Genomic DNA, 27952 nt, shown 5'->3' on the forward strand with positions numbered 1-27952 from the left:
TTACACACGTTTAAGGTAAATACCATTTTACAATACTTCGTATGCAAGACCACTTAGCGAAATTCGAAATCCAAACAATTTTTTTAATGTAAATACGTCGCACTTCCTGTTTGAAAATTTCTTTTTCAAACGTCAAAGTTGAAAAAAATATTCAAAACTTGGTTACTATAATAGAACGGATGATATTTAAATTCGGTGAAAATAGAGTTTATTTAAATAAAATTGAAAAATCGACTCGACTTTCAGGCAAGTGGAAGTGCACCATTGAATATCGCTTCGTTTGCAAATAGGCGTATTACACAAGAGGAAAGTGAAGCTATTTTTGCGTGGAGCTTTCAATTACGTTCTCACTATACATCCGTCGGTCTTACCATACCAATAACAAAGACCCTCAATCAGGACACCTTCATCAAGTTGCGAGCATGCGCTGTTGGGATCGAGCCCGAGAGACAGTTTCTAAACATCTAAAACCATTATTGTGGAGATGATGATGTGCAAACCTAAGCTGTAATACATCCGTTTCACGCTAAAAGTTCGTTTTCTGTGGAAGACGATCATCGTTTGCCGTGTCACTGCGTACATTTTGGAAAGGAAGCGATCTATTCCGTCGCTGGTTAGCAAGCTGCATCAATATGATATGACGCAATTACGCAATCTTGGCAAGCGAAGTAGAAAAAAAATCATACCATTTCAACCGCAGGCATCGAGGAAAAAACTTATTAGTTCCGCTCACGACGACGACGACGCCGGCATTGCCCCTACAGACGAGCAGCACAATGCAGCCACTTTGGAGCCACCACAACCTAGGAAACGGGATCCCGCGCAATTGGGACCAGCAGCAGGCTGAAGGGGTTTGAAACAAGATGAAAAGAACGAAGAGCTGGAGGCTCGCCGTGCTCCGGCGGGCCGAGCAGTTTCCGCGCAGTAGCTATTTACTGTCATCGGATGGCAGTGATAATGAAATATAACGAGGCAACAGCAACGGCCTTGAAGTGTGTACGGCTTCACCGACTCGCTAAGAGTGTTCGATGACTGCCAAGTTGAGGATGAGGGTTACTTCTAAGCGTATGCATAATGATAGTACTCTTGCTGACGCAAAAAAAAACACATTTTCACGAGATTTAAAACCAATTAGGTAGTAGATTAGCGATGAAAGCGATGACGATTTTACATGTTGGACCACGGGCCGATGTATATTGATAGTAGAAGCATTACACGGAACTTAATAAATATTTCTGGTTAAAGAGTGGGAATGGGAATGATGCATGCTATTTTTTTATTTTTATTTATATTAATGTGGTTTTAACCATTTGGTCATTCACCACCGGAGCATGCTAATCAAATAAGAGATTATCATAAATTTTGACTAATGCAACACAGTAGAAAACGTAATTTAAATAAAAAAATATTTAAAAAATCGCATTATTAAATTGTTACCTAATATGCCGAATACAAATCAATTTTTATTACGCAAATAATTTTGTGTAACAAAAAGAAAAAAAGGAAACCATTTTTGATCTTCATTGAATTAAATAGACACAAAGAGTAATACACGTAGTGTAGATTTGACAATAGGATTAGGGAATAACACAACAAAAAGACACCTTACCTTAGAAGCAAACGAGCTGTCCTGTTGTGCCAAATTAGAAATAAAGATCACTTGCTGACTTTATTCATTGAGACATTATTATTTCAATGTTAATCATGTTGTCTTGTTTAGCAAATCTCTGAACACTGCAGGCGCCGAGTTAGCTGTTATAATTCCACGAGCGGCAACACTTTATTCAAATTTCACTGTCAACAAACCATAATTCACAGATAACATAATATAAATAAAGCGGTGTTTCATCTAAAAACAATTAACTACATAGCAACGAATTAAATCACTCTTTCTTCTCGTCTTGTGCAGACTACTTCGAAACAAACACTTCCCTTTGCTGCTGTGCTTATCAATCAAACGTCACATAGCAAGCTTGGCAACACTTCAGATCAGCCGGGGTAGATTACGCAAAAAATACCCACACTCCCTAAAGTGGCTACGTATTCACTTTGCGGTCACTTTGAATGATATGCTTCTTCACACGACTTTTTTTAACTAGAATATCATCCTACTTCTATACCGCACTGTACAGATTTACAAATGTATTGAACAAGGGGCTTCACGATGAACAAACTAAAAAAACTGGCTGCGCTCTTATTCTGAACACACTATCGCACCGCGAAATTTTGCGATGTGTAGGTAGATGTACTCACACCACTGCACTGCACTGCTGTAGACTCTGCTTGCGATACCAAAGTATGTGGAAGGCAGATGTGAAGAAAAAAGAGCTGAGCTGAGCCCACTTCAAACAATGGCTGACTTGCACTAGGGCCAGTTCAAGCAGAAGGAAAGTCGATCAAGTCGCACTTTCGAGAAAAGATTTCAAAGCCTTCCCGGGCACCTACGGCGCTCTAACTAGGACCGTTTGGACGCGAATCGCACGAGCAAGCGATAGAACTAGGTTTGAAATCGATCGGAGCTAATGCAAATTTGAAATAAATGAACGACACGGGATCTATTTGGAAAAACGACTTTTCATTCGTACTTCTAGAAAAAGACTAAACCAAGTCCAACCAATTCCAATGCTCGTCGTACGCACAGCACCAGCTGAATGGGGACCTTGCGCTGTCGGTGTGTGCGTGTGGTATTTAATGCACCAGCACCATATGCACACAAAGTCCTGTTACTGCTTACTGCTGTGGAAAATAACACGATGTATGCGAAGTACCATATGCGTGTGGTAGTTTGTTTTGAATCGCGCATGTGCCAGAATGCAGCCATTATTGCAGTGATGGCAGCTTAAATCTTTAGAGAGGCTTATAACCCTTAGAGTGTCTAATCCTAATATCATATGAAACAATGAGGTTGTTACCATTCTCTGTTTAGTAATATTTACGTTATTTTTGTTACTAAAATATAACCATTTTTATGCTTACGAAGGATTGAAGTAAACTGCGGCCGTGAATGGACGCAAAAATTTTCGTGTCTGATTTTGTTCTTAAATTTATACGTATCATATATAAAAAAGAAGAAAATAACATCTAGAACTAAACATCTATTGTGTATAAAGTGTGAATAGCAAAAGTGGTGTGGAAAAGAGTGAATTTATAAGAAAAAGGAATAGTGCGCTGGATGGTAAAAATGTGAAGGCTGAAAGAAGTGAAGGAGCTTTGCTATCAACGATTATAAATTGGATACGGATTGGCGTTTTAAAAGGTGTCTAGGGCTTGTTCGTTCACTTTGACTCAATTTTGATTCATTTGACGTTACCTTTAGCCGAACAAAATTTGACTAAGTTGTGTGTAGAACAGTTGTAGTTACGATGCTACAATGCTAGTACGTGATTAGTTACTAAATGAGCATTCATTTAGTCACTAATAAGGTACTAGCATTATAGCACCGTAAATACAAAAGATACGATAAAACCTTATTCAGCAAAATTATAGATAATAACTGGTTCTACAAATGTCCCATATATAACCTTGTAAAATTTTGCTCGACTGAGACGGTACTGTCAAATGAATCAACATTGAGTCAAAGTGAACGAACAAGCCCTGTTAGTAAGTGAATGGAATCTGGTGTTTCTGGTATGTATAAAGTGGTTGGAGCGGCTTAGTAAAATTTTGTGAAAACAAGTGCGATTTATTGGATAGAGGAGATGATTCCATGAAGGCGGAATACAGAAATCAATGTGACCCTAATTTTTGTTTATTATCTTACTAAGCGCGTCCCTAAGCAACAGGAGCAAGGGATGTCTCTTGTGATTATAGCAACCACGTGGCGTTGATAGCCAGTGTCTTGCGCTAAAGTTATTTCTTGTTAATTAATTTTTGTTAAGGTTCAAACACGAATCGCCGATTTCTGGAATTTCGAATGCGATTTTTATGCTCAAAACAACAGAAGTGTTCACGAAGGTTTATCATTGTGTCCTGACAGACGCAAAGAACACAATAAAACATTTTCGTGAACATATCTTTTGTTTTGAGCATGATAACTGCTTTTGAAATTCCAGAAATCAGCGGATCCTGTTTGAACCTTAAATAATAGCATAGTGATTGTTATCAGCTATATTTAAAAAGAATTGTTGTTTCCTTTTTGTTTTTATTCTTTACTTGTTCTCAGTCTTCGAAAGTTTTAAGAATATTACTGCCAAATTAGATCGAATTTTGGAAAAATTTTAGAGTATGTAAAATTCAGATTACTTATTTTTTTCTAATTTCAGATGATAGTACATTTACAAGAGGCGAATAAAGGCGCTATAACCTAGGTTTTAACCAAGGGCAAGTAAGGAAATGTACATGTCCCATCCCCGAGGGTCTGGAGTATTATATAAACTTTACTAGCTAAATACTCCCAACGAAAATAATATTATAAATAATCAGAAGCGGTTGGTACGAGACGTCCCCGTTTCTTCTTCCCCTGTTGATTTGGAAATGCATCTGTGTATGAATAATTTATTCACACAAGATTCATTTTATATAATCGTCTTTGCGGTAATACTTCACAGTTGGCCTGGCCGATTTAACATTTATAATATATCTCAGATATATTACAAATTTATAATATATCTCAGATATATTACAAATGTCAATACAGACAAAATAATTTCAAATATTTCTATGAGTAGAAATAATTAAAATTATTTCCAGGAATCCTTTATTGTGGCTATGCTGCTATTAATAAGAATAAGAATAAGAATAAAATATAACCATTTTTATGCTTACCATAATCTCTCATAACTCACATAACTATTGCTGCTGATCCGTTTAACATCGAAATTAACTGTTGGTATGCAGCCAATGTGATGTGTGAAAAATTGAAGATAGAATTAACAAAAGGGCGAAAGTCGCAAGCGTAAACAAACCGAGTGAGGGTTGATTTTCCTATGCTAGTCCAGCAAAAAATAACTCTCACTCGTTTTGTTTACATTTGCGACATTCGCCCTTTTGTTAATGCTATCTAGAATTTATTTGAGTAGTGTACCGTCGACCCCCGTTCGTTTGACCGTTTTTAATCTGAACACTTTTTAATTTGGACCCCCCAAGTAACCATAAGCATTAAACCCAAAACGTATATTGAGAATAATTCTGCATCCCTAATGCAACACCGTTATATAGGTTATATATAAGCAATCTTAATGTTTATAAAACTTTACGAAAGTCAACAGATAGCATTATTTGCGTATACAATGTTACAATATAATGCTTTTAGACAAATGCATTAAAACAAGCAATAAGTGTTAATAAAAAGTCAACTTCGTAGTCAACTTCTTATTTTGCTGTTGTTTGTATTTTGGTTAATTTACATGATCATAAATTAAAAATGGAATATTAATTGGGCTGGAATTTTAAAAGAACTTAAATTGTTAAAAAACCTTGAAAAGTAAAAAATAATTTTAAAAATAAGGTCGCATAATCAACCCTTTTACATGCATTATGCTGCCTTTTGAAAACTAAAGCCAGATTTAGAAAAAATACGGAATACAAGTAAAATCATTTCAAAAAATATTTAGATAGAAGATAGCAATATTTCTCAGCAATTACCATTCCGTCCATTCGTCCACCATTGTGTCTAGTGCTTCATCCTGATTCTTTTCTTGTACACCAACACCAATTGCCCTCTATCTAGATTTTCGTGTTCGTCATTCGTCCGGTGACTTAGTAAATGCATTCTCAACTGAAATCTACACGGATGGTGTCCGCTCAAAACTTGGCTCGAAGCCAGAAAATTGTTTTTCAATTTATCCTTTGGTCCAACTCCGAAGAACTGCATCCTGCATCGATTAGAAATTTGATTACAAATAGGCATATACCAAAGAAAGTTCAGCACTTTGTTCGAAGCCGTAGACTCAAAAAGGTTTGATTGTTAAGCAAAGCAAAGCAAAGCCTGGGTGCTACATTTCATTATCGAAACTTGACCTTCTGTTTTTAGACGACAGACTTCGCAGCCAGCTGTTAGAGTATAGGACAATTTCAGGGCCAGTTGCTACGATCCTATTGACTCTAACAGCCTCTCCCAGCCGAGATTCGAACATACGATGACTGACTTATTAGACCAGCATCTTACATCGAGGCCAACTGGGAGGTGGTGGTTTGATTGTTACGTTTCACTAATTTTCCGTATCTAAACTCGATTTTATTATCAAATATGGAGCTCCTGAATTTAAAACAAAAAAAGGATAACTTCTAAACCACTATCAAATGGATGTTTACTCACCATAATGTTAATTAGTTTCTTGTGGTTTTAGCTCGAGCAGCACAGCATTTTTATGTCCTCTCACCGGTCTGTTTTGTCGGGGTGACGGAAACGACTTTCAGAAAAAAACACATATTATTAAATTTTAAGCTTTACGAACCATAATCCTGAAATTATACTAACGAATCGTACATACTGTTGGCTTTGAAGCTTTCGTCTACTAAGCTTACACTTACGAAGCTTTCGTAATAGATACCGGTTCTCGAATATCATTTTGTTTATCAAAATAATAATTCATTACGCTGAATTCATTAATTAAACCTGATTACAACGAATTAGCTTGAAACTGGTCTATACAAATAACTCATCGTATTTAAGAATATCTATTGGGGGTTACTGTTAACGTCAATAAAATTATAGCACGTCGCAATCCTGTATATTTAGTAGCTGGTTATAAGAATTTTTGTCGAAAAAAAGCAACAAAATGTAGTACCCAGACTTTGCTTTTTTATCACATAATCGAGGAGGCCCTCATCATGAAAAACCTCGTCCTGCTTTGGAATCGAATTCGTTTCCGGCGTTTCGGTGCCTCGTAGCACTAACGGACCAATACAGCCTTCACAAATTCTAGTACAACCAACAAATCGGTCTCAACTGAAGTTGAAATCGTTCTCTGATTGAGCTGTACTATGTATTTGTGAATGAATGTAAAGATTGATTAGAGTCACAACGCGTCCTCCGAAACTTATCTGAATTCCAGTACAGGTTCCCTAAGCCGAATCCTGTCTGATCTGGAAAACCAACCGGATTTTAGTTACCATTTACCAATCGCTGGGAGACATTGCAGAAACGTGATACTTGACTATAGCCACATTTTATCTTATCAGTACAGTGCAGCATGTGTAGGATTTACTTTTCTATACTTCACCCTCTATACTAGATGTGATTTTCATTGCTCCATGTACTTGGACGCTTATCAGGAAGACCCAGAATCGACATGGGCAAATGCAGCGCTGCTAACTGTCACATAATCGATTGCAAATGATCTATTGTTGCGGTTAGCGAAACAGCAGTATTGTATGTCCACTTCATATCTATATCAACGTCTCAATTAGTTCGAGGAGATCGAAGGTAAATACACGTTTTTCTCCTTCTTGCTGGAGTAGCTAATTTAGTAGCTGTAATAAGTTGTACAGTATTGTGTAATTACAGAACAAATGAAGCGACTACAGCATTGTCCTTAGAAATATAAAATCGACATCAATATATTTTAGCTGCAAGGACCAACAGTGCTAATTAACAATCGGACGTATCTAGGTGTGATCAAGTAGTCCGAAGCAAACATTTTCCCCTGGTTTCTGGACATATTATGTCGTTCATGTCTTATATCAGTAAAGCAATATATGACAGCCATGGAATGCACTCATGAAAATCAACGAATTATACCTCTATTTGATGCTTACATATTTAAGTTACAACAGTTTAGTTTTGTTCCTTTTACTTTGATTGCTAGGCGCAAACCTATGGCTTCGCAGTAGGCACGCACGGCGTCTTGTGACATATTGCTCGAAATTTCTCCAACTGTGCTTTGAGGAAATGCAAATTTATTCCTTGAATACTGCCAATTCTAATAAGCGTGCGGTATTTTTTTACAGGTTATTCTTTGGAGAATATGAAATCTGATAAATTCGCCCGGCACCACTCTTGACCCTGAGTAGAGCTTGCCTCATGGAAGAGTGCAGAATCCTATTGGAAGTAAAATTCACTATACCGCACTTCCCACTAAACGGGACTCCGCAGTTTGAAAGTTGGACTGCACAAAACTGCGATCAAACTACGATAAACTGAAATCACTGTAGTAAGAAAGAGAAAGAGCAACAACGGTAATGTTGCTGTTTTGTTCCGTCGTTCCATTTATTCTGAAAATATGAACAAAATACTGCAATTTAAACTTGTTTATTTATGAATAAACTGATGAAAATAACCGAGAAAAAATCGGAGGAGAATTCCTTTTAGTTCTACTATCTCTTTAATTGATCTATGCCATTGCTGAAAATAGAGGACACGAGTAAATTTTTTTGAAAGGATCTAATAAAGATAATTGAACTCGAAAATGTTTATATTATTGTTTAAAGTAGTTGAAAATGGGATGTGAAAGAAATACCATAAATTTTCGCATTTTTTCTTGCCGCACCCTGTACATATGCGTATAGACATCCTTCGTTTGCTTTACGCTTCTTTGTGCCACGAGTTATGAACTACTGCGAGTAGGGTTGGCATACCGGGAGTACTGGAACCGGTAATACCGGTACTAACGGCCGATTTTTCAGTACCGAAATACCGATACTGATATGAGATACCGGTATTTTCGGTTCCAGGCGCTGATGCCGATATTCATATTCTGTCCGGCAGTAATCAAACTGATATTCATTCCTGATAACTTTGTAATGTTCAATAAAGTTAATTGACAAAGAGATAAAAAGTAATGAAGGAAATAAATTCAGTAGTTCAAGGCAACTCCGGCTTCTACGAATTCTATTTCACCTAGACGCCAAAAAATCTGTGAGATAAATTGGTTTCCTTCAATTTGACCTTAATGGGGAAATATTTGGTTATGCTTTCCAATGCCTTGAACACCGTTCTGTGCATCCTCCTCCTTTTCCTCTAGCAGCATAGAACTGTGGTAGCTCATCTCCATTATAGACGATCCTAGGAAACTCGTTGCTAATTCGTTGAGCAAGTTCAATCTAGTCTAGCATGTTGGGGCTCATTACTCCTTGTGCCGGTGGGGTTATTTAACCCTTAAATGCGCAATGTTGTTTTAAAACAACATAGTGAAAAACATCCCCAAAGTAAATCATGTTTACCGCATTTAGATAAGCGTTTTCTTTTTAAATGAATTTTTTCAGCCTGCGCATGTGGGGGTTAAGAGAACAAATTTCGCTGCGCAGTCGTCCGGCATTCTTGCAAAGTGACTAGTTTAACTGGCCACCTTAGATTCCCGACTTTCGCCAACTGTACGATAAGAATCTCTGCTGCAAGTGTGCCTGCAGCTCATGGTTAAGCCTGCGCCACTCTCCGGTTTCCGTTCGTACTCTGCCAACACCTTTTATTCAAATACGGTAAGTGCACGTATATCTTGCGTAAGCAAAGTTACAGTCTCAAGTCTGTAAAAGATACTATGCATCTACAAGCCGAATTTCGGCAATATGTAAGAATATAAGTAATAAAAAATAAATAAGTTTTTTTTCGATTCTCTCCATAAATAAGATTTGTCTTAAAAACATATGGGTACCGGTACTGATGCTCCCAGTACCGAAATACCGGTTCTCAAAAATGGTGTCGGTACTCCCAACCCTAACTGCGAGGTGATGGAACCAGCCGCCTTTGAAGAAGCCCTGTTAGATGCACGCAAAAGTGTCCTGAGGCTGTATCATGTGATGATCCCAAAAACTCGGTCCACTCGAGGATCTTTTATTTTCCATTGCTGGAGAGTCTAGGAGGAGAAAAAGCTTTCTCCTTTAACTTTCACCGAAAGGGATGAAGATACTCGCCAGTAAAGTGGCACATACTGAGAAATCTAGAAGTGTTGCAGAAAATACTAAGAATGCTGCTCTATGAGGTTATTAAATTGAATCTACCAGAAGTGTTTGCAGCACTTCTAGGAATATCAAAGTAGGGAGGTTACGATGCGCCGGCCACGCCGAAAGGATGCCGAGTGACTGTGTAGCGAAACTCAAATTGGCGCAGAAATAGAGGGATCCAGCAGGTTCGATAACTCGACCAAATTGAAACTGAGTTGTGAGTGCCAAGACGCTTACGAATTAGCGACGAATAGCCTAAGACCGAGTACAAGTAGACAACTTCTTATTAATGCAGCATGAGCAGCCCGGCTCTAGCTGCAAGAGGAGTATTTATTTCATTCTGCTGGAAAACTGTTTTACAATTTTTTCACAGGTTTTCCGTCAAATTTTTATAACATAGCCAAAGCAGTGAGCTCTGCTTCACATGAAGTGGAAATATCGGCCAAAAATTTTCTTCTCTTGTAATCAGAAATAAAATTAATTAACCGTTCCATCTGCATACACGCTTATGTTATCTATAGTGATCTAAATTTAAACCCTGTCCACTTGAACGCATAACGTCTGGCTTAGTAGATCGATTTCAAAACATTATGCTAAACGTCAAGCAAGCACTATCAGGTCGCCTTTATCAAATCCGCAAGAACGGTGCAATATTAATCAAGTAATCATACCAGAAAACTTAAGTGTATGTATAGATAAGCCCGGTTTGCGTCGGTGCAATCATCATCTATAATGCCGCGTCGTCAATGCGGATTCTTTCACCAAATCGCGGACCACGGCCGCTTACTGGTGTAGATATCGACAGATAGCGCTTATCATGGACGGTTTATCATATCGTAGTGAAATCGATTCCGCGAGGTTTCGTTCGATATTCTCTGCCTTGATTTAGTCATACATAACAAGTCAGCGAAAAACCATCAACGCTATGAAGCCCGACTTTCGACCTACGATTTCAGCGGTAATCCTGCTAACACTCGGAGCAGGATTAGTTTTCGGTCAAAATAGCATTTTCAGTGGAAGTCAGCAGGAAGTGAACATTAAGGTATGTAATCGAATAGCGCAATTCCTGTATACTCCAGCGTTTCCAGTAATGGGTCATTGACTGTGCTCAACTTGCCCAGACATTCAGAAAAAAAACCTAGGCATGTTTTAAAAGGGCAGTGCCATACTTATGGTTGCGCTAGAGTCGATTTAAACGGTTCCGTCAAACTTATCTCATCACTATATCTATCATCCAGTCATTTCTGTCAGAAATTTGTGATAACAATTCGACGCTAATGAATGTCATGGTAAAATCTCTCGCTTCGGAATACATGGATCGCAATTTACAACATCTTTGTACGGAGGCAACTCATGGTCTCTTGATTTGGATTACTGCGGAAAATTTAGTCAACATACCAGACCTGAACAGTAAATGGAGCTACATCGGCCGAGCAGCCGCTCCAGAGGATTTCTCCGGCTATTGTGCATATCATCCGTCCAATGGAACTTGCAGCAGCGAACACGGAAAGTTGGTAAATTCCTGAATTTTAAATGAATCAATAAGACGGTTTAAAAATATTCCAAAATTTATTTATATGTAGAACACATCTGTGGTGATTCTTGGCGAAAAGTACCCTGAGAGGTATGAGCTTCGTGACACTGTCTACAAAAAATGGACCAATTCAACCCTGTTAGGATCGCCAATTCTTGCCTACGCTACTCTCAAAAATCGAGATACAGCATATAAATATGTTGATCAGGATATTTCATACCTAGCGGACACCCGCATTGAGCAAAGGCTTCCAGCAACAGTCATTCCAGGTTTACCGCTGTCTGTTTACCGAGGAAAAGTTGTAGCTTACCAAGCCGTAATCGGTGAGACATACTACAATCGAGTATTCAAGGTAGGTAACGTTGAAAATATTCGTAAGACGCAAAACGTGCTGCTAAAGCCCCAATTATATTACATTGTTTATAGGGCAGATTATCAATCTCGTGATTATTTACCCGGAACAAGCTATCAGTCATATGCTGATAAATAGTGCGAAACAGTGGGAAATTCCACCAGATTCTTTTATCATAAGATTAGCTCTCTGTGAAAATTTGAAGTGTAATGACTGGGGGCGTGGCTAGTTAACGATTAGAAGTCGCCGAGTTTACAATGCATGGTACTTTGTGCAATCGACGTTCATGAAGGTATAATCAAGTATTCCAAAGTTCGTGTCACTTTGGCGTTGTGCGTGTAAATTGTACAGATTTGTGAATCAAATGCGTATAATAAAAACCAATCATGGCAGTACATACTAAAAGACGTAACACTGGAGCGTAGTTTCATCGCCAATAAAAACGATCATTTCCAATTTCTACTCTAGTCAAGATTCAAACAATAGTCGTTGCGCGAAAACGTTGTTCACCTGCGCTAGTGCTTCTATCAGATAAAATATGAGTAAATTTGTAGTATGGCTAAGTTTAAAGCTAGCCGCTTTGCGAGGCGCGAAGACAGCATCAGGTGATGCTAGTGTTTTGTGAGATTTAGAATAATTATTTGAACAAAGTTTTGCTCGAAAATTTGTGCGAAGTGTTACGTCTGATAGTCTGTGATGGCCGTTTTTGTCAGCGAGGGCATTCACTATGTGCGCGAAACCGTTCTGCCACCTGCCCAAGTGTGTTCTGTTTGTGAGGCAAAATAGGGGTTTGAATAAGAGTGCAAATAAGGATTGACAATACTTTGCACAAATCTTCTCAAACTTTCCATATGGCAGTTTTATGAGAGCACAAGAGATCGATTTGCGCTTACATAGCCAATCGATACTTCGCGAGACGTGAAACTACTGTATTAATTTTAGGCAGTCTTCGTGCTTGATTTTTAGCAGGTTTACATTAGCCGCATATTTGGGTTAGCTTCCTGTTGCCTAGAGACTCCGCACGTATTATTGTTACGGGATAACCTCTACCTACTATGGTCAATCGATTCCCTCTCTTACTAACTTTTGATTACTGGTTTCTTTAGTAGCAGAAAGCGTTGGGCTATTGACTTTGGAGTTTTTGAAAACACTAAAAATTGCATAATGAGAATGTCACGTTTTTCCTGAGCGGATTGTAGTTGATTTATTGTGTAATTTTCTTATCAATCACAGAATGCAAGCACGGGCAGTTATCCTAGCATCACCATTGTTAAGATAGGTGCAAATTGGATTTTGAATTAAGGCTGTACTATATTTTATGCAATATTGGAGAATTTTAGGATTGTAGTATGCAACCTCATCCGCCGACCACGTCACCACTTTGTTATATATCCTGGGATATAACAAAGTATATTTCGAACCAGAATAGGATTTAAATTATTGAGGGTTTTAGTAGGTACAATAGTTAAATGCCGGAGTTATCCAACTCATTTTGGTTGATAATGCGTAAAGAAAAGCAAAGCAAAACCTAGGCGCTACATTCCGTTTTAGAAACTTGATCTTCTGTTTATAAACGCTAAACTTCGCCAACTGTTAGAATACAGGACAATTGCGGGGCTGATGCTACGGTCCTACTGACTCTAACATCCTCTCCCAGCTGAGGTTCGAACTTACGACGACTGGATTTTTAGTCCAGCGTCGGTCCTCACGTAAGTACACAATAATAGTTACACTCAGATCGCAGAAATTATACTATGCTACGAACAATAGCTACTGGATTAATTCAATGCTACTAAATAGCTACTAGATTAATTCAATGTGCCCCTGGAGTTTTAAACTACAAAATTGTAGTTGCCCTATTAAATAATAGGAAGCGATGTCATATTACCAAGGACGTCAAGTGGTTTTCTGAATCATCCAAACGTATCTTGTGATTGATTGCTTGACCAGTTTATTTACTGTTTGAGGAAATGATAGGATGGAAGATAAGATAAGATGCAAATAGCTTCTTGACGGCCAGAGATTTTGAAACGGGACGTGCGGAGTTTTTTTTGCACCATACAGGATGTCCGAAAATTATCGGTACCGACTTGGAAAGGCGACCTCTCACAACCCAACGCATTTAGTCAGGCACACCTTACTATTTCGGCCACAACACGATTATCGAAACAGTGCCGAATTTACGATGCGTCTCGTCCTTTGTCGGTGTCGCTGCCATTCTCGAATCGTCTCTAATACCCGCGTTTCTAGCCGCATATACTCTTCAACAGCGCCTATCCAACGGATACAGGATGTACCTCGAAGTCGTCGACCTTTACCGGGTTCTTTGTTGAGCGCTCATCCAACGGGTACGGGGTCTGCCTCGAAGTCGTCGGCCTCTGTCAGGTTCACTGCTAAATATTGTTTTCGCTGGTCTCTCATCCGGCATCCTTGCTACGTGGTCAGCCCACTGTAGCCTGCCGTATTTTAGTCGCTTCACAATATCAGCATCTTTGTACACTTGGTATATTTCATGATTAATGCGCCAGCGCCACACTCCTTCGTCTAATATGCTGCCAAGAATTGATCGCAGGATCTTACGCTCTAAAACGCCAAGAGCTCGTCGGTCGCTCTCTTTCAACGTCCACGCTTCGTGGCCGTAGACTACCACCGGGCGAAATTGGCGTCTTATAGAGCGCGAGTTTTGTACGGAGTTGTAGGCTACGGGACCTCAGCTGGCTACGTAATCCGTAAAATGCCCTGTTGGCAGCCGCTATCCGCCTTTTTACTTCACGGCTCACATCGTTGTCACATGTCACTAACGTACCAAGGTAAACAAATTCGTCGACCACTTCAAAAGTATCTCCATTTATCACCACCGCAGTTCCAGCACCCGAAGGGCTACCACGCTCTCTCACAGCCACCATTTGTTTTGGTAAAATTTATGATAAGCCCTATCCTCGCAGCTTCCTCCTTAAGATGCGTGTACGCTTCTTCCACAGCTCTACGGTTAACACCGATGCCCAGATAACACAAAATCGTAATAGAAAGTTCACATTGAATCGTTTTCATGTCAATTTCACATTGGAATTGTATAATGATTAGAGTATGTCAAATCGAAGTGAACAATAAGTTGTTTTGCAGTCGTGCGTGTCTTCATATACATATGCTGCAGTCAAATGAGCATCTACTGAGCAAAAAATTGAAAATGAAGCCTGTTCCTGATTCCGTTGACCGTATTAAAGAAGCTTCTTGTATCGTGCCTCTCGAAGCAATTCTCCGCCTCCGCAAGAACACGATCCCAGTACTGACGTTTCTGACGGCGATGAAGTCTCTTTTCGGCAGCTCTAGCATCTCGGTATCTCTCTCTGCTCTGGCGTGTCACAGTTGCAGCCAAAATGTGACTTCTGGCTCGATTCTTCTCATCAGTCACTCGCTGGTACTCTGCGTCAAACCACTCACTGGAAGTGGCTGCAGCAGTAGTACCCAACACTTCCCGCGCCGTAGTACTGATCGCGTCGTGGATGTGTCTCCACTGTTCGTTTAGATTCTCTCCGAGAGGTTCACCGATCCGCTCATCAGTCTTCCGAGAGTACTCTGCAGCAACTCCCTCCGCTAATAACCGCCGAATGTTCAGTCGTATCTTCCTCGTTGGCTTCGATTTGAATACGTTGGACAACCGGGCGCAGATCTTGTTTACTACGAGATAGTGGTCCGAGTCAACGTTTGGTCCCCGCAGGATCGCACGTCTGCGACATCAGAAAAGTGCCGATCATCAACCAGAACGTGGTCGATCTGAGAGCAGGCCTCTCCACTAGGGTGTTTCCAGGTGTGCTTCCGAATGTTCCATCGTGCAAAATGGGTACTACAGATAACCATTCCTCTGGCTGCAGCGAAGTTGATTAGCCTCAAGCCAATGTCGTTTGTGGTAGGATGGAGGCTTCTCTACCAATAACGGGACGAAAGGACTCTTCACGTCCGACCTGTGCATTTGTATCCCCGATGACTATCTTTATGTCATGTCTTGGGCACTCTCCATATGTTCTGTCGAGAAGATCATAGAACGCCTCTTTTACGTCATCGGGCTCGTCGTTCGTCGGTGCGTACACATTTATCAGACTGTAGTTAAAGAATTTGCCCTTAACACGCATAGACGGTCATTGATGGGCCTCCACCTAATGACACGCTTCATTTGTTTTCCATGTAATACGTATCAGACTCCATGCTCTGCTTTATCGCCGCCACTGTAGTAGATGTGATAGTTGAATGTCGTGCCTGCAATAGGATCTACTGCGCGGAATTCGCGTTCTGCCGTCTTCGGCCACCGCACTTCCTGGATGGCTACAACCTCGACCTTCATCTTCTGCAGCTCTCTTCAGCCTTCTGCAGGATACCCGCGCGTGCCGGTTCAAGTAGAGTCCTGACATTCTAAGTACCAAGTTTCCAATAATCGTTGTCCTTGTTCTTTCGCCTGGGTCCATGCCGATTATCCGGTTGTAGTTCCTTTCCTGAATTTCTCCTAACGAAAGTTGTTTAAGCATACTGCCTTACTGGGGCTGCGATGCCTAGTCTCGCGGACAGGGCTGCTGTCTTGGGTATAGCTGGCGAGACACAGCGTTTCATAAGTCAACCGTCCGCTCCGGATCAGTCGCTGTTGTATGCCGCCCCTAACCAGGGATACAGCCGCATACCTGGTACGGAAACAGCGATTCACCGTGCAGTGGAATCACCGTCGCGAGCGGCCCCTAACCTGGAGTCAGACGCTCACGACTGGCAAGGCTATTCCTTTTGCCAACACACTCAGCAGATGCATGAGTGCCTCCTTCCCTGTCGGTATACGACCTTAGCTTCGGTGGAAGCTTGGTTGGTTGGTTACCCGATCTCCAACAAGGTTGCTCGTATTCCGGCTGATACCACGAGGAGGTAGGGAGAGGAGTTGCTGGATAAGCGGCTAATGACCACTGCGGGGTCTATTTTATTACTGCAGGTACGCGAGGTACCGATGTTACGCATTACCCAGCCATTTACCAGCCGCTATTCTCGGTATAAAGAGATGTAAACGTTTAAAACCTTCGAGTCGATCGGGATAAAGTGATACCGGATGGTAAACTGTTAATGGGTTAATTTCCTCACAGGCAGCGTTGCGAAAGCGCAACGCACCCTTCTCTCAATTCTGGAGAAGGCCTGGGTTAGAGATATCAACTTGGACCCTAAGAAATAAAGAAAGATTTGGAAAAAATCTAATCGACCCGTTTTTGCTCAAAGCTTAGATGTTGCATGTAACAAAATTACAGCCGTGTGAACACGATGGCAATCATCGGATGGCAAAAGCGAAACCGGAGAAAGCGGGAACGTCCGTGACAGTATTTCTGGATTTGAATCTAATGTTCTAACCTCCTCGGAGTGACAAAGCTATGTAAAAACGGCTAACAACCCCCCTACCCCCCTCAAGTGCCAGTGTTTGCATTTTTCAGCGTACCGTTGCGGGACATCTAATAGCCGGGCGCGAAGTCTGTCGATAAAGAAGGGTCAAGTCTTCGAAAGACGTTCAAGCCCACAGCTTTGCTTTGCTCTGCGGTTTTTTCTTAGTTGATCTAAAACAAAAGTTTCAGCATCTCTGCTGGAAAACTGTGGGGCTTAATGGGTTAAGCTAAATAAAAAGCACAAAACCATCACCATCCTTCGAAAAATTAAGTTTAAATGCGACATTATCCCAAAAATGTAAAAAGTATTCAGCTTTTATATATTGAAACGGAAACAATCGGTATTCTTTTGAATTTAAGAAGCTTGAAATCTTTTCCCGTTTATCATAGAAAAAGACAAGGATTAACATGGAGGATGAAACATCGGAGTTTTTGTTTCAAAATAACACAAATGCATCCATTTGCTTGCTAGGAAAATCTCTAATTTTAAGTTTCATTGGAAAAAATAATAAATTTTATCAATAATCGATTCTGAAGCACGTGTTTTGTTGGCCGACCCTATTCGACCGACACGCGTCCAACGACCAATCGACCGATCAACCGATCGACTGCCAAACCGATCGAAAGAATGATGACAAGCGAATAGTGTCATCGAGCCGGTAAGTGTACACAAGAAGGATAAAACGGATCGAAGTGTACGCAGCTTGATTGAATTCTATTTTTTCTTAATTCGCTAAAATTGTTAAACCTACCATAAAAACTATTACTAAGCCTAGAGTATTTCTACGTGCTAAAAGCTTACTTACGAGTACATACGATTGACGGGATAAAAACTAACCTATCCTAACGCTAATCTTATTACAAAGGCTACTTAGAACGAACATAAGCTACCCACCACCGGAAGATCGAGTTTACTATAGGGGAAACTAAACGTGAGTTAAAAGAGTTTACACTAAAGATAAACAGCATGCACACGAGTACGATACGATCACGTTTACATCACAACACACCACATTAATATTATATCCGACACATTAAAATCACTATGTATATTATACACATTAAAATGATTAATTATTAAGTACAATATTATACATATGCTTAAACTATATGAATCAAATTCAAATTAACATGTCCTCTATACAATTACCTGCTTCACAGGAAAATTATAATCTCCCAAATACACGGTGTAAATCATTTACGGCTTGGAGGTTATAATCGCGAAAGAATTCCCCCTTTCGGTTGTCGCGTCCGCAACAAATTATAATTTTCGTTTACGTCGCAAACGATATTAACAATGCCCGGTCGTGGTAGTGATAAGAGCCTATCGAAGGCAACTGATAAATCAGGTGGTGCAAGTGGTGGTAAAAAGAGTGATCCGGAGGAAAGTGTGGTAGAGGTGAATACTACGGAAAGAGCGAAGTCAACCGCGAGGAGAGCGTTGACAGATGATAGATGCCAAGTATGCGAGGGACCAGAAACCAACCAAATGGTGCAGTGTGACGAGTGTGATGTATGGTGCCACTTCTCTTGTGTAGGTGTCACGCAGCAAGTCGAGGACCAAAGCTGGATCTGCATGAAGTGCCAATCTGCTAAAATCCAGCAATCAATCTTGACTGCAAGCCGGAATCGTCTACAACCACCAGCTGTTTCGAAGGAAGCTGCAGGCAGCAAACTATCTGTACACGATCAGCAGTCCAATACAGCGGGAGTGAAAACTAAGCCACGTATTGTTGTTATTCCTGAGGACGGCTCTACTAATGCCAAACGTTTAGAGCAAGTATCAAAATTGTCCCACCGTTCCTCAAGATCCATTCTGAAGCTACAGTTAATGCAGTTGGAGGAAAAACGAGCCTTCGAAGAGCAGGAAGCAAGGAAGCACCGCGAGTATATGAAAGAGAAGTACAAGTTACTGGAACAGATGACGGAAAAATCAGTTTCAGGCTCGAGTGTTTCCGAACGTAGAGTGGAGAACTGGGTCGATAAGGTCAATATCGCAATGGAAGATCTAGCATTCGATCCAGCCGGGCATTCGACAACTAATCATGCCGATCCTTCCCATCAGAAGTTCACACACGGAAGGGAATCAGGCGAGATTCATCCGCGACCGGATAATCCGAATAGTACACCTCTATACGGGTTTAGAACGCCTCCAATTGCATCGAGCGCATGCGATAATGCTCCGCCCGTCGCTCCCCCGACCGTTTTACCGATTGCTCCACCCGGTGCTCGATCTGTTATCTTACCCGTGGCTCCAGCTCTGTTTCCGCCTCGTAAATCAGATCCCTACCTGTACAGCCAGTCAACTACTCTCCATGAACTTTCGAAACAGCAAATTGCTGCTCGCCAGGCGATACCTAGAGACCTTCCAACCTTTTCCGGTAATTCCGAGGAATGGCCTGTTTTTATCTCGATGTTCCATAGTACTACCGCAATGTGCGGCTATTCCCACGAAGAGAACATCATCCGGCTACAGAAAAGCCTGCGGGGCAAAGCGTACGATGCAGTTAATAGCCGTCTCATGCATCCGTCGAACGTGCCGGGCGTACTAAAGACGCTACAGATGCTGTATGGCCAGCCAGAAGCCATCGTGCACTCTCTCATCAGGAAGATTAGCGCACTTCCAGCTATAAGAGAGGACAAACCCGAAACACTAGTTGATTTCGCAGTGAATGTCCAAAATTTCTGCGCGACGGTCGATGCATGTTCTCTAGAAGAATACATGTATAATGTAACGCTACTTCACCAACTGGTCAACAAACTGCCACCATCGATTAAGCTTGATTGGGCACGGTATCGCCATAATCTTCCAAGGGTCAATTTGGCAACGTTTGGAGAGTGGATGTACTCTCTTGCGGAGGCTGCAAGCACACTAACAATTCCCCCGTTGGTTCAAGACGTCAAATCACTGTATGGAGAAAGCAAGTCAACCAAGAAAACCAACACGTTCCTTCATTCTCATTCCGAGCCGCATACTATGGATCACTCGCAGGCTGCGAATCCATCTACATCCAACGTTAAGCCGAAAACGTATATCGACACGTGTCCCGTTTGCAATGGAAGTTGCAAGACTGCATCTAGCTGCAATCGCTTCCTCAGTTTCTCCCGGGATTCAAGATGGGCTGCGGTGAGGGAATTCGAGCTCTGCCGCAGATGTCTCCGCCGACAACATGGAAAATGCACTGCCAGACCTTGCGGAAAAGACGGATGCTCTTACTTCCATCATGAGTTGCTACACAACGACAAAAAACCGCAGTTGTACACTAACACTCCATCACAAGAATCCTCTCAATCTCTAAATGAGGGTTCTGCGGAAGGGTGCAATACACATCACTTTGCTCCTAACGCTGTGCTGTTTAAATATCTGCCGGTTATTCTCCAGGGCAAGGATTCTGCGGTGCATGTATATGCCTTCTTAGACGAAGGATCCGCAGTAACGCTGCTAGACCAAGAGATTGCCAATCAGTTGAAACTGGAGGGAAATATTAATCCATTGAATCTCCGTTGGACGGGCGGTACAGAGCGCTACGAAAACAATTCGCGTACGGTGGACGTAAAGATTAGTGGAATCCAAAACGAAGCTAAACAATACAACCTGTCTGGAGTTCGTACCGTAAAGGAATTGCTCCTCCCGTATCAGTCACTCAGCATGACTGAGATGACTCACCGTTACACGCACCTCCGGAACTTACCGATACAATCGTATAACAATATTCGCCCACAAATTCTCATAGGACTGAAACACGCTTCGGTCAGCCTTGTGTTGAAGAGCAAAGAAGGTACATTAGACCAGCCCATCGGGGTAAAGACCCGTCTAGGGTGGACCATCTGTGGTGGATGTAGCAGCAGCAATGATTCCCACTTCGCTCATTACGCCTTCCACGTTTACGATTCTAGTAGCCAAGCAGACGAAACTTTGAACCAAACGGTTAAAGACTACTTTGCGTTAGACAGTCTTGGAATTACGAGGGCAGACGATACTCTGCTGTCCACCGAGGATCAACGAGCTCTTTCGCTTCTACAATCTCGCACCACCTTTAAGGGAAGTCGCTACGAAACCGGCTTATTGTGGCGCCACGACAACATTCGTCTGCCAAATAACAAAGATATGGCTCTACGACGATTCCACTGCCTCGAGAAACGGTTACAAAAAGATCCTGAGCTGGCAAAGACCCTGCAGGAGAAGATGTCTGACTACCTTTCTAAAGGCTACGCTCGAAAACTGACGGAGATGGAATTGCATACGGTTTATTCACGCACTTGGTACCTGCCTGTGTTTCCGGTTATAAACATAAATAAGCCAGGAAAAGTCAGGCTCGTGTGGGATGCTGCATCAACGGCCTTTGGCGTATCTCTCAATTCTGCACTCATCAAGGGACCTGATCAACTTCGCTCACTGTTCGCCATACTCCTTCAATTTCGTGAACATCAAATTGGCCTCACTGGGGACATCAAAGAAATGTTCCACCAGGTTCTTATCAACCCTCTCGATCAACAATGCCAGCGTTTCTTGTGGAGGGATGACAACGGAATAATCCAGACCTACGTTATGAACGTAATGACGTTTGGCGCAAGCTGCTCCCCTGCTTGTGCACAATATGTTAAAAATATCAATGCTGATAGATTTGCGGGTGAGCTTCCTGAAGCGGTTGACGTCATCAAGAATCGGCATTACGTTGACGATGCAATGCTTAGTATTGAGACACCAGCGCGTGCCATCCAGTTAGCTCAGGAAATCCGACGAATACACGCTGCGGGCGGCTTTGAAATACGTAATTGGGTGAGCAATAGTCCAGAAGTCCTCGCAACTCTGCAACAAAGTGGATCTGTAGAAAAGAACCTCGATTTGTTTACCGGAGCACTAGCCACAGAAAAAGTGTTGGGCATGTGGTGGTGCACCGCATCCGACAAATTCGTATACCGAATCGGATGGCAACGTTACGATGTAGATCTCTTGAAAGGTCGAAGACATCCCACGAAACGGGAAATGCTACGGGTGCTAATGTCAATCTTCGACCCGCTTGGTCTAATTGCCCATTTTCTTATGTTTTTAAAAGTCCTTCTACAGGAAGTTTGGCGATCAGGGATACAGTGGGATGATGAAATCAATAATTCGCTGTTCGAGAAATGGTGCCGATGGTTGAAGATGTTACCGAAAATAGAGCAGGTCAGAATTCCGCGATGGTACCATTCCTCATCGATTCCGAGCAACTGTGAAGTTCAGCTGCACACTTTCGTAGACGCTGGTGAAAATGGTTTTGCTGCAGCCACGTTTCTTCGCTTCTCCAACAGCGCAACAGTGGAATGTTCCCTTGTAGCAGCAAAAACAAGAGTGGCTCCTCTAAAGTTTCATTCCATCCCAAGACTTGAATTGCAGGCAGCAATCGTAGGAGCACGATTAGCACGTACGGTCACTCAATCTCTAGCAATCTCCATTCAGCGGCATGTCTATTGGACTGACTCACGTGACGTACTCAGTTGGATTAACTCCGACCATCGTCGATTCAGTCAATTCGTGGCTCATCGTGTCAGTGAGATCTTGGACACCACTGAAGCCAAGGAATGGTTGTGGGTTCCCACTAAGCAAAACGTGGCAGATGATGGAACCAAGTGGGAAACAAATCCGGATCTTGGCCCACATTCCAGGTGGTTCAACGGCCCTGCATTCCTCTGGAAGCCTGAATCTGCATGGCCTGTAGTCTCTTTGAAGATTTCCGAAACAGAAAACGAGCTGCGGCCTCATTTGCTTGCGCATTTTCTATCTCCCGAACCGGTAGTCGACGTGACACGCTTTGGTAGCTGGAAACGATTAATCACTACTGTTGGATTTTGCTATCGCTTTCTGACGAACCGTGAATGTAGAAGAAACAGACAGCCGAAAGTATCTGGATCACCCATAAACCAAGAATTACGTGCGGCCGAAGCATTTCTTTTTCGCTTGGCACAACATGAAGGATACACAGAAGAAGTCGCCCTTCTAAACGAAACATCGCAGTCCACCGCTCAAATAAATCTGCTCCCAAAATCTAGTTCAATATTCAAGCTGTCCCCATGGCTAGATGATTGCGGCGTCATGCGTATGCGTAGTAGGATCTCTGCCTGCAATTACGCAACCGAGGAAGCGAAAAAACCAGTAATCCTCCCACGCTTTCACCACATCACCACACTGATCATTCAACACTACCATACGAAATATCACCACCAAAACCACGAGACCGTTGTAAACGAGCTTCGGCAAAGATTCGTTATCCCTCGAATTCGAACTCAATTTGCGACAGTGCGAAAGAATTGTCAAAGCTGCAAAAATGAATGCTCGATTCCACAAGTGCCTTATATGGCCGACCTTCCTATTGAGCGACTGACCGCTTACTCACACCCCTTCACTCACGTCGGGATTGACTGCTTCGGTCCGATGGAAATCGTCGTTGGAAGGAGGTGCGAAAAAAGATGGGGAATGATTGTTACGTGCCTGACAACCCGGGCAATCCATATTGAGCTTCTATACGCACTCAGCACAAGCTCATGTATCATCGGCCTCGAAAACTTCATGGCACGACGCGGTATTCCCAGAACTATTCGGAGTGACCGTGGTACAAATTTTATCGGTGCAAGCCGTGAGTTGAAGAGGCTGAACGAAGCGGTACACTACGACGAGATACGAAAAGCCTTCGATTGTACGGAAACTAACTGGATCTTCAATCCACCGTTGACACCACACATGGGTGGTAGCTGGGAGCGGCTCATCCGCAGCGTCAAAAAGAACCTGTCTGCCGTCTGCTTCTCGAAGAAGCCGTCTGAAGAAGTTCTGCGAAACTTGCTTGTCTTAGTGGAAAACACCATCAACAACCGCCCCCTAACGCACGTTCCCATCGATGATGACTCGTCCCCAGCGCTAACTCCGAATCACTTCCTATTGGGGTCGTCGAACGGAACTAAACCACTTTTGCCTTTGAATGATAGTGGAGTCGCACTACGGCAGAACTGGCGGGCGTCCCAGGCGATGGCTGACCAATTTTGGAAACGCTGGGTTTCCGACTATCTTCCAGAGATAACGAGACGGATGAAATGGTTTACTGACGTCAAAGCAATAGCCCTAGGAGATATTGTTGTTATCGTTGATAACAATCTACCAAGAAATTGTTGGCTGAAAGGCAGAATCATCGGAACCTGCCCCAGCAAAGACGGTAGAGTCCGGTCGGCTACAGTCAGGACGATGAACGGCATTTACGAACGTCCTGTGGCGAAGTTGGCAGTGTTGGACGTCCGACGCGAGGAAGAGCATGCCAGCGAAGACGCTGGTGCACCCGGGGGAGTGTTGGCCGACCCTATTCGACCGACACGCGTCCAACGACCAATCGACCGATCAACCGATCGACTGCCAAACCGATCGAAAGAATGATGACAAGCGAATAGTGTCATCGAGCCGGTAAGTGTACACAAGAAGGATAAAACGGATCGAAGTGTACGCAGCTTGATTGAATTCTATTTTTTCTTAATTCGCTAAAATTGTTAAACCTACCATAAAAACTATTACTAAGCCTAGAGTATTTCTACGTGCTAAAAGCTTACTTACGAGTACATACGATTGACGGGATAAAAACTAACCTATCCTAACGCTAATCTTATTACAAAGGCTACTTAGAACGAACATAAGCTACCCACCACCGGAAGATCGAGTTTACTATAGGGGAAACTAAACGTGAGTTAAAAGAGTTTACACTAAAGATAAACAGCATGCACACGAGTACGATACGATCACGTTTACATCACAACACACCACATTAATATTATATCCGACACATTAAAATCACTATGTATATTATACACATTAAAATGATTAATTATTAAGTACAATATTATACATATGCTTAAACTATATGAATCAAATTCAAATTAACATGTCCTCTATACAATTACCTGCTTCACAGGAAAATTATAATCTCCCAAATACACGGTGTAAATCATTTACGGCTTGGAGGTTATAATCGCGAAAGAATTCCCCCTTTCGGTTGTCGCGTCCGCAACATGTTTTCTATTCGAAGATTCTTTTTCCCTGAAAATGGAAAAAATAAATAAATTTATAAAATTGAATGTTATATTTGTGGATCTAATAAATAATTACATCATTGTAGACCATCAACGCTGTCCGCTATATGAGTCCCTACACCCTGGTAAACGTTACCGTCGAAGGCACAGAAGAACAAAACTACCGGGAATTCCGCGCCAAGCTGGTCATTGTCTATTCTGATGAAGAAGGACTCAGCTGGTCTCGAGCATTGACATCCGTCGAAGGCGCAGTAAGTTTATCGTTTTACATTTTCAAAGCTTTTTGAGACAAACGAGTGTTACTGATTTCAATTCGCAGACTGTGGAAACTTCGCTTACCGATACTCGGGTCGTATACGGACCGGTGGTGAATTTCAAGGAACAATCTCAGCAGGTCAGCGGAGTAGGGCCTAGTTCAGAAGCTCCACACACCGACCACCGATATCCAGGACAGCCGATTATAGCAAAGTCGGAAAACATTCACATCCACATTAACGAGATGGAGCTTGGTCAAGTTTATCCAGGTTTTCGTCCGTACGCCATTGGTGCGGGCATTATCCTGTTCTCAGTGTTGGGAATTGCCCTGATTGATATAACCCGCCGCGTTTTCCGAAATCGTCGAGCAAAGCGGTTAAATTTGGGCAAGTACAAATACGCGAATGCGAGCTAGCGATCCGAAACTATAGGCTTTCTTTTCCGTTCCATCCGAATATACCGACGCTGTCAGTTAAGATTATAACCTAACTTAAACTATTATCGTGGTGCATTTGTTCATTCTAATTTCATTCGTAGACATAATAAATATTAGTACGGATTGCATTATTTAATTTTCCCCAAAATAAGTATTGTTCTATACGCCATTTGTTCATTATTGCTGTTTGCTCAATGGTTGAAAGGCGCCTTCTTTCACCCAAGAAAGCCCAGAGGATGGCGGAGTGCTGGACTCAATACCTCGACCTTGTTTTATCAATTCCAACACCGAACCGTGCTTCTCTTGCTCATATTTCTCGAACACTATGTAATTTCGATCCTGAATCGGTGCAGCATCGTACAGCTGGTTTTGACTCTGCCGGACGCATTCGGTTACCTTCTGGAGAAACTCTGATCGATTCTGGTGGTACAGCTCGTGGGCGACGTTGTTGGCACTCTGCTCGGCCAGGGACATAAATTCGTCCAGGCTTCCGAAAATATACTGTACAAACTTCAACAGCTGCCAGATGTGGTTTTCGCTGTTTTTCCACTTCGGGAACGCCTCCGAAAGTTCCACGGTTCCGTTGAAAGGACAGACGAGTGGGTGGAAAGTTTCGCTTTGGAAGGTTACGGTCTAGGTTGGATTGCAGAGGTTTTCGATTAGATATGACAAGATTGTTTTTCTTATATTAGCCTGTTATTTTTTGTTTCATGGCTAATTTCTCTGTTAGTTGCCTAAATTATTCAAATAATAAGCTGGTACAAAAAATAAATCCGGAATATACGAAATGATTGGTTTGATGAGGAATGCAAGTGCCAACAGTTCTTTGATGAACTGCACTTTGGAATGCATAAAACGAGCAAGCTTCGAGGATAGGGCTTACCATAAATTTTATCAAAATAAACTTAATGGTGGCTGGTAGAGAGCGTGGTGGCCCTTCGGGTGTTGGAACTGCGGTGGTGATAAATGCAGATACTTTTAAAGTGCACAACTAATTTGTTTACCTAGGTGCGTTAGTGCTATGTGACAACGATGTGAGTAGTGAAGTAAAAAGGCAGATAGCGGCTATCAACAGGGCCTTCTGCACATTACGTAGCAAACTGAGGTCCCGTAGCCTGCAACTCCGTACAAAACTCGCGCTCTATAATATGCTAATTTCTCCGGTGGTACTCTACGGCCACGAAGCATGGACGTTAAAAGAGAGCGACCGACGATCTCTTGGGTGTTTTTGAGCGCAAGATCCTGCGTTCAGTTCTAAGCGGACGGAAGGAGTGTGTGTGCCGGATGAGAGACTAGCGAAAACAATATTTAGCAGAGAATCCGATAGAGGCCGACGACTTCGAGGCAGACCCCGTACCCGTTGGATGTACGCTGTTGACGTGGATGCTAGAGCATCGGGTGTTAAGGGCGATTGGAGAGCGACAGCTCAAGGATTCAATAGGCGGATTATCGTTGAAAAAGTAAGTATCAAAGTATTGGGAAGTTCTGCGCACACCCGCTTACAAACGTAAACGGCCTTCTACTATCTACTTCTACTTCTAGTATCTACTTCCGGCATAGCCTCCCATATCTGTACACCAGATCACCACGACAGACCGACTCGCAAATTGACCACGTTTTAATTGATTCAATGCACTTCTTATACATATGAGTAAACTTACCGGAACTGTACCATCATTCGGAAAGTTCTCCGGTAGTGATATAGTGAATCTGAAGACACCATCCTTGTAAGGCCCGTTACGGATGAATATCACGCCAAACCACACTGAAATAGGAGCATAATATTATTTGTTTCCAGTTGCACTTCCTTAAGCATCATCTTACGAAAGCTGTTTTTGAACGATGGAATCACATAAACCCCACCCAGATCCTCGTTTTGCAATCGTTTGCTGTAAACAAAGGTGCAAATTATTCAGAAAGATATCCTATGATGCACGAAATATGTACTCACTATTCGGCTAGAATTTTGTACTCCTGTGTTACTGTTCCCAGCAGTTTATCGTACGAATCTAGGGTCATTTTTTATTGAACGTGTCCAAAAGGATGGCAAAATATTCTAAACTATTATCAAAGGTTAACAGTTATTTCCAGTAATCTTTATCAACAAA

The 27952-nt window shown here is 42.0% G+C and overlaps 2 protein-coding genes across 2 annotated transcripts; one reads left to right on the top strand and one right to left on the bottom strand.

The window, feature by feature from the left end:
* Window positions 1-10744: 10744 nt before the first annotated feature.
* On the top strand, window positions 10745-25823 carry LOC128735629 (enolase-binding protein-like). The gene is made up of 5 exons (XM_053830114.1): window positions 10745-10861; window positions 11058-11333; window positions 11403-11705; window positions 25240-25404; window positions 25473-25823. The coding sequence occupies exons 1-5, from the start codon at window positions 10745-10747 to the stop codon at window positions 25821-25823; spliced, it is 1212 nt and encodes a 403-aa protein (XP_053686089.1).
* A 75-nt stretch (window positions 25824-25898) lies between these two features.
* On the bottom strand, window positions 25899-27947 carry LOC128738805 (protein crossbronx homolog). Its single transcript, XM_053834209.1, has 4 exons — window positions 27796-27947; window positions 27669-27733; window positions 27506-27609; window positions 25899-26477 (listed from the first exon to the last, which is right to left on the bottom strand). The coding sequence occupies exons 1-4, from the start codon at window positions 27861-27863 to the stop codon at window positions 26022-26024; spliced, it is 693 nt and encodes a 230-aa protein (XP_053690184.1). The 5' UTR covers window positions 27864-27947; the 3' UTR covers window positions 25899-26021.
* Between the last annotated feature and the right edge of the window lie 5 nt (window positions 27948-27952).

Source organism: Sabethes cyaneus, chromosome 2 (assembly GCF_943734655.1).
Source record: "Sabethes cyaneus chromosome 2, idSabCyanKW18_F2, whole genome shotgun sequence".
NCBI classification, from domain to species: Eukaryota; Metazoa; Arthropoda; class Insecta; order Diptera; family Culicidae; genus Sabethes; species Sabethes cyaneus.

Coding starts and splice junctions, on each gene's coding strand:
- LOC128738805 (XM_053834209.1), bottom strand. CDS start 27,863: ATGACCCTAGATTCGTACGATAAACTGCTGGGAACAGTAACACAGGAG. Junction 27,734..27,795: donor TACAAAATTCTAGCCGAATA/GTGAGTACATAT, acceptor CTTTGTTTACAG/CAAACGATTGCAAAACGAGG. Junction 27,610..27,668: donor ATCGTTCAAAAACAGCTTTC/GTAAGATGATGC, acceptor CTCCTATTTCAG/TGTGGTTTGGCGTGATATTC.
- LOC128735629 (XM_053830114.1), top strand. CDS start 10,745: ATGAAGCCCGACTTTCGACCTACGATTTCAGCGGTAATCCTGCTAACA. Junction 11,334..11,402: donor GCAGCGAACACGGAAAGTTG/GTAAATTCCTGA, acceptor ATTTATATGTAG/AACACATCTGTGGTGATTCT. Junction 11,706..25,239: donor ACTACAATCGAGTATTCAAG/GTAGGTAACGTT, acceptor ACATCATTGTAG/ACCATCAACGCTGTCCGCTA.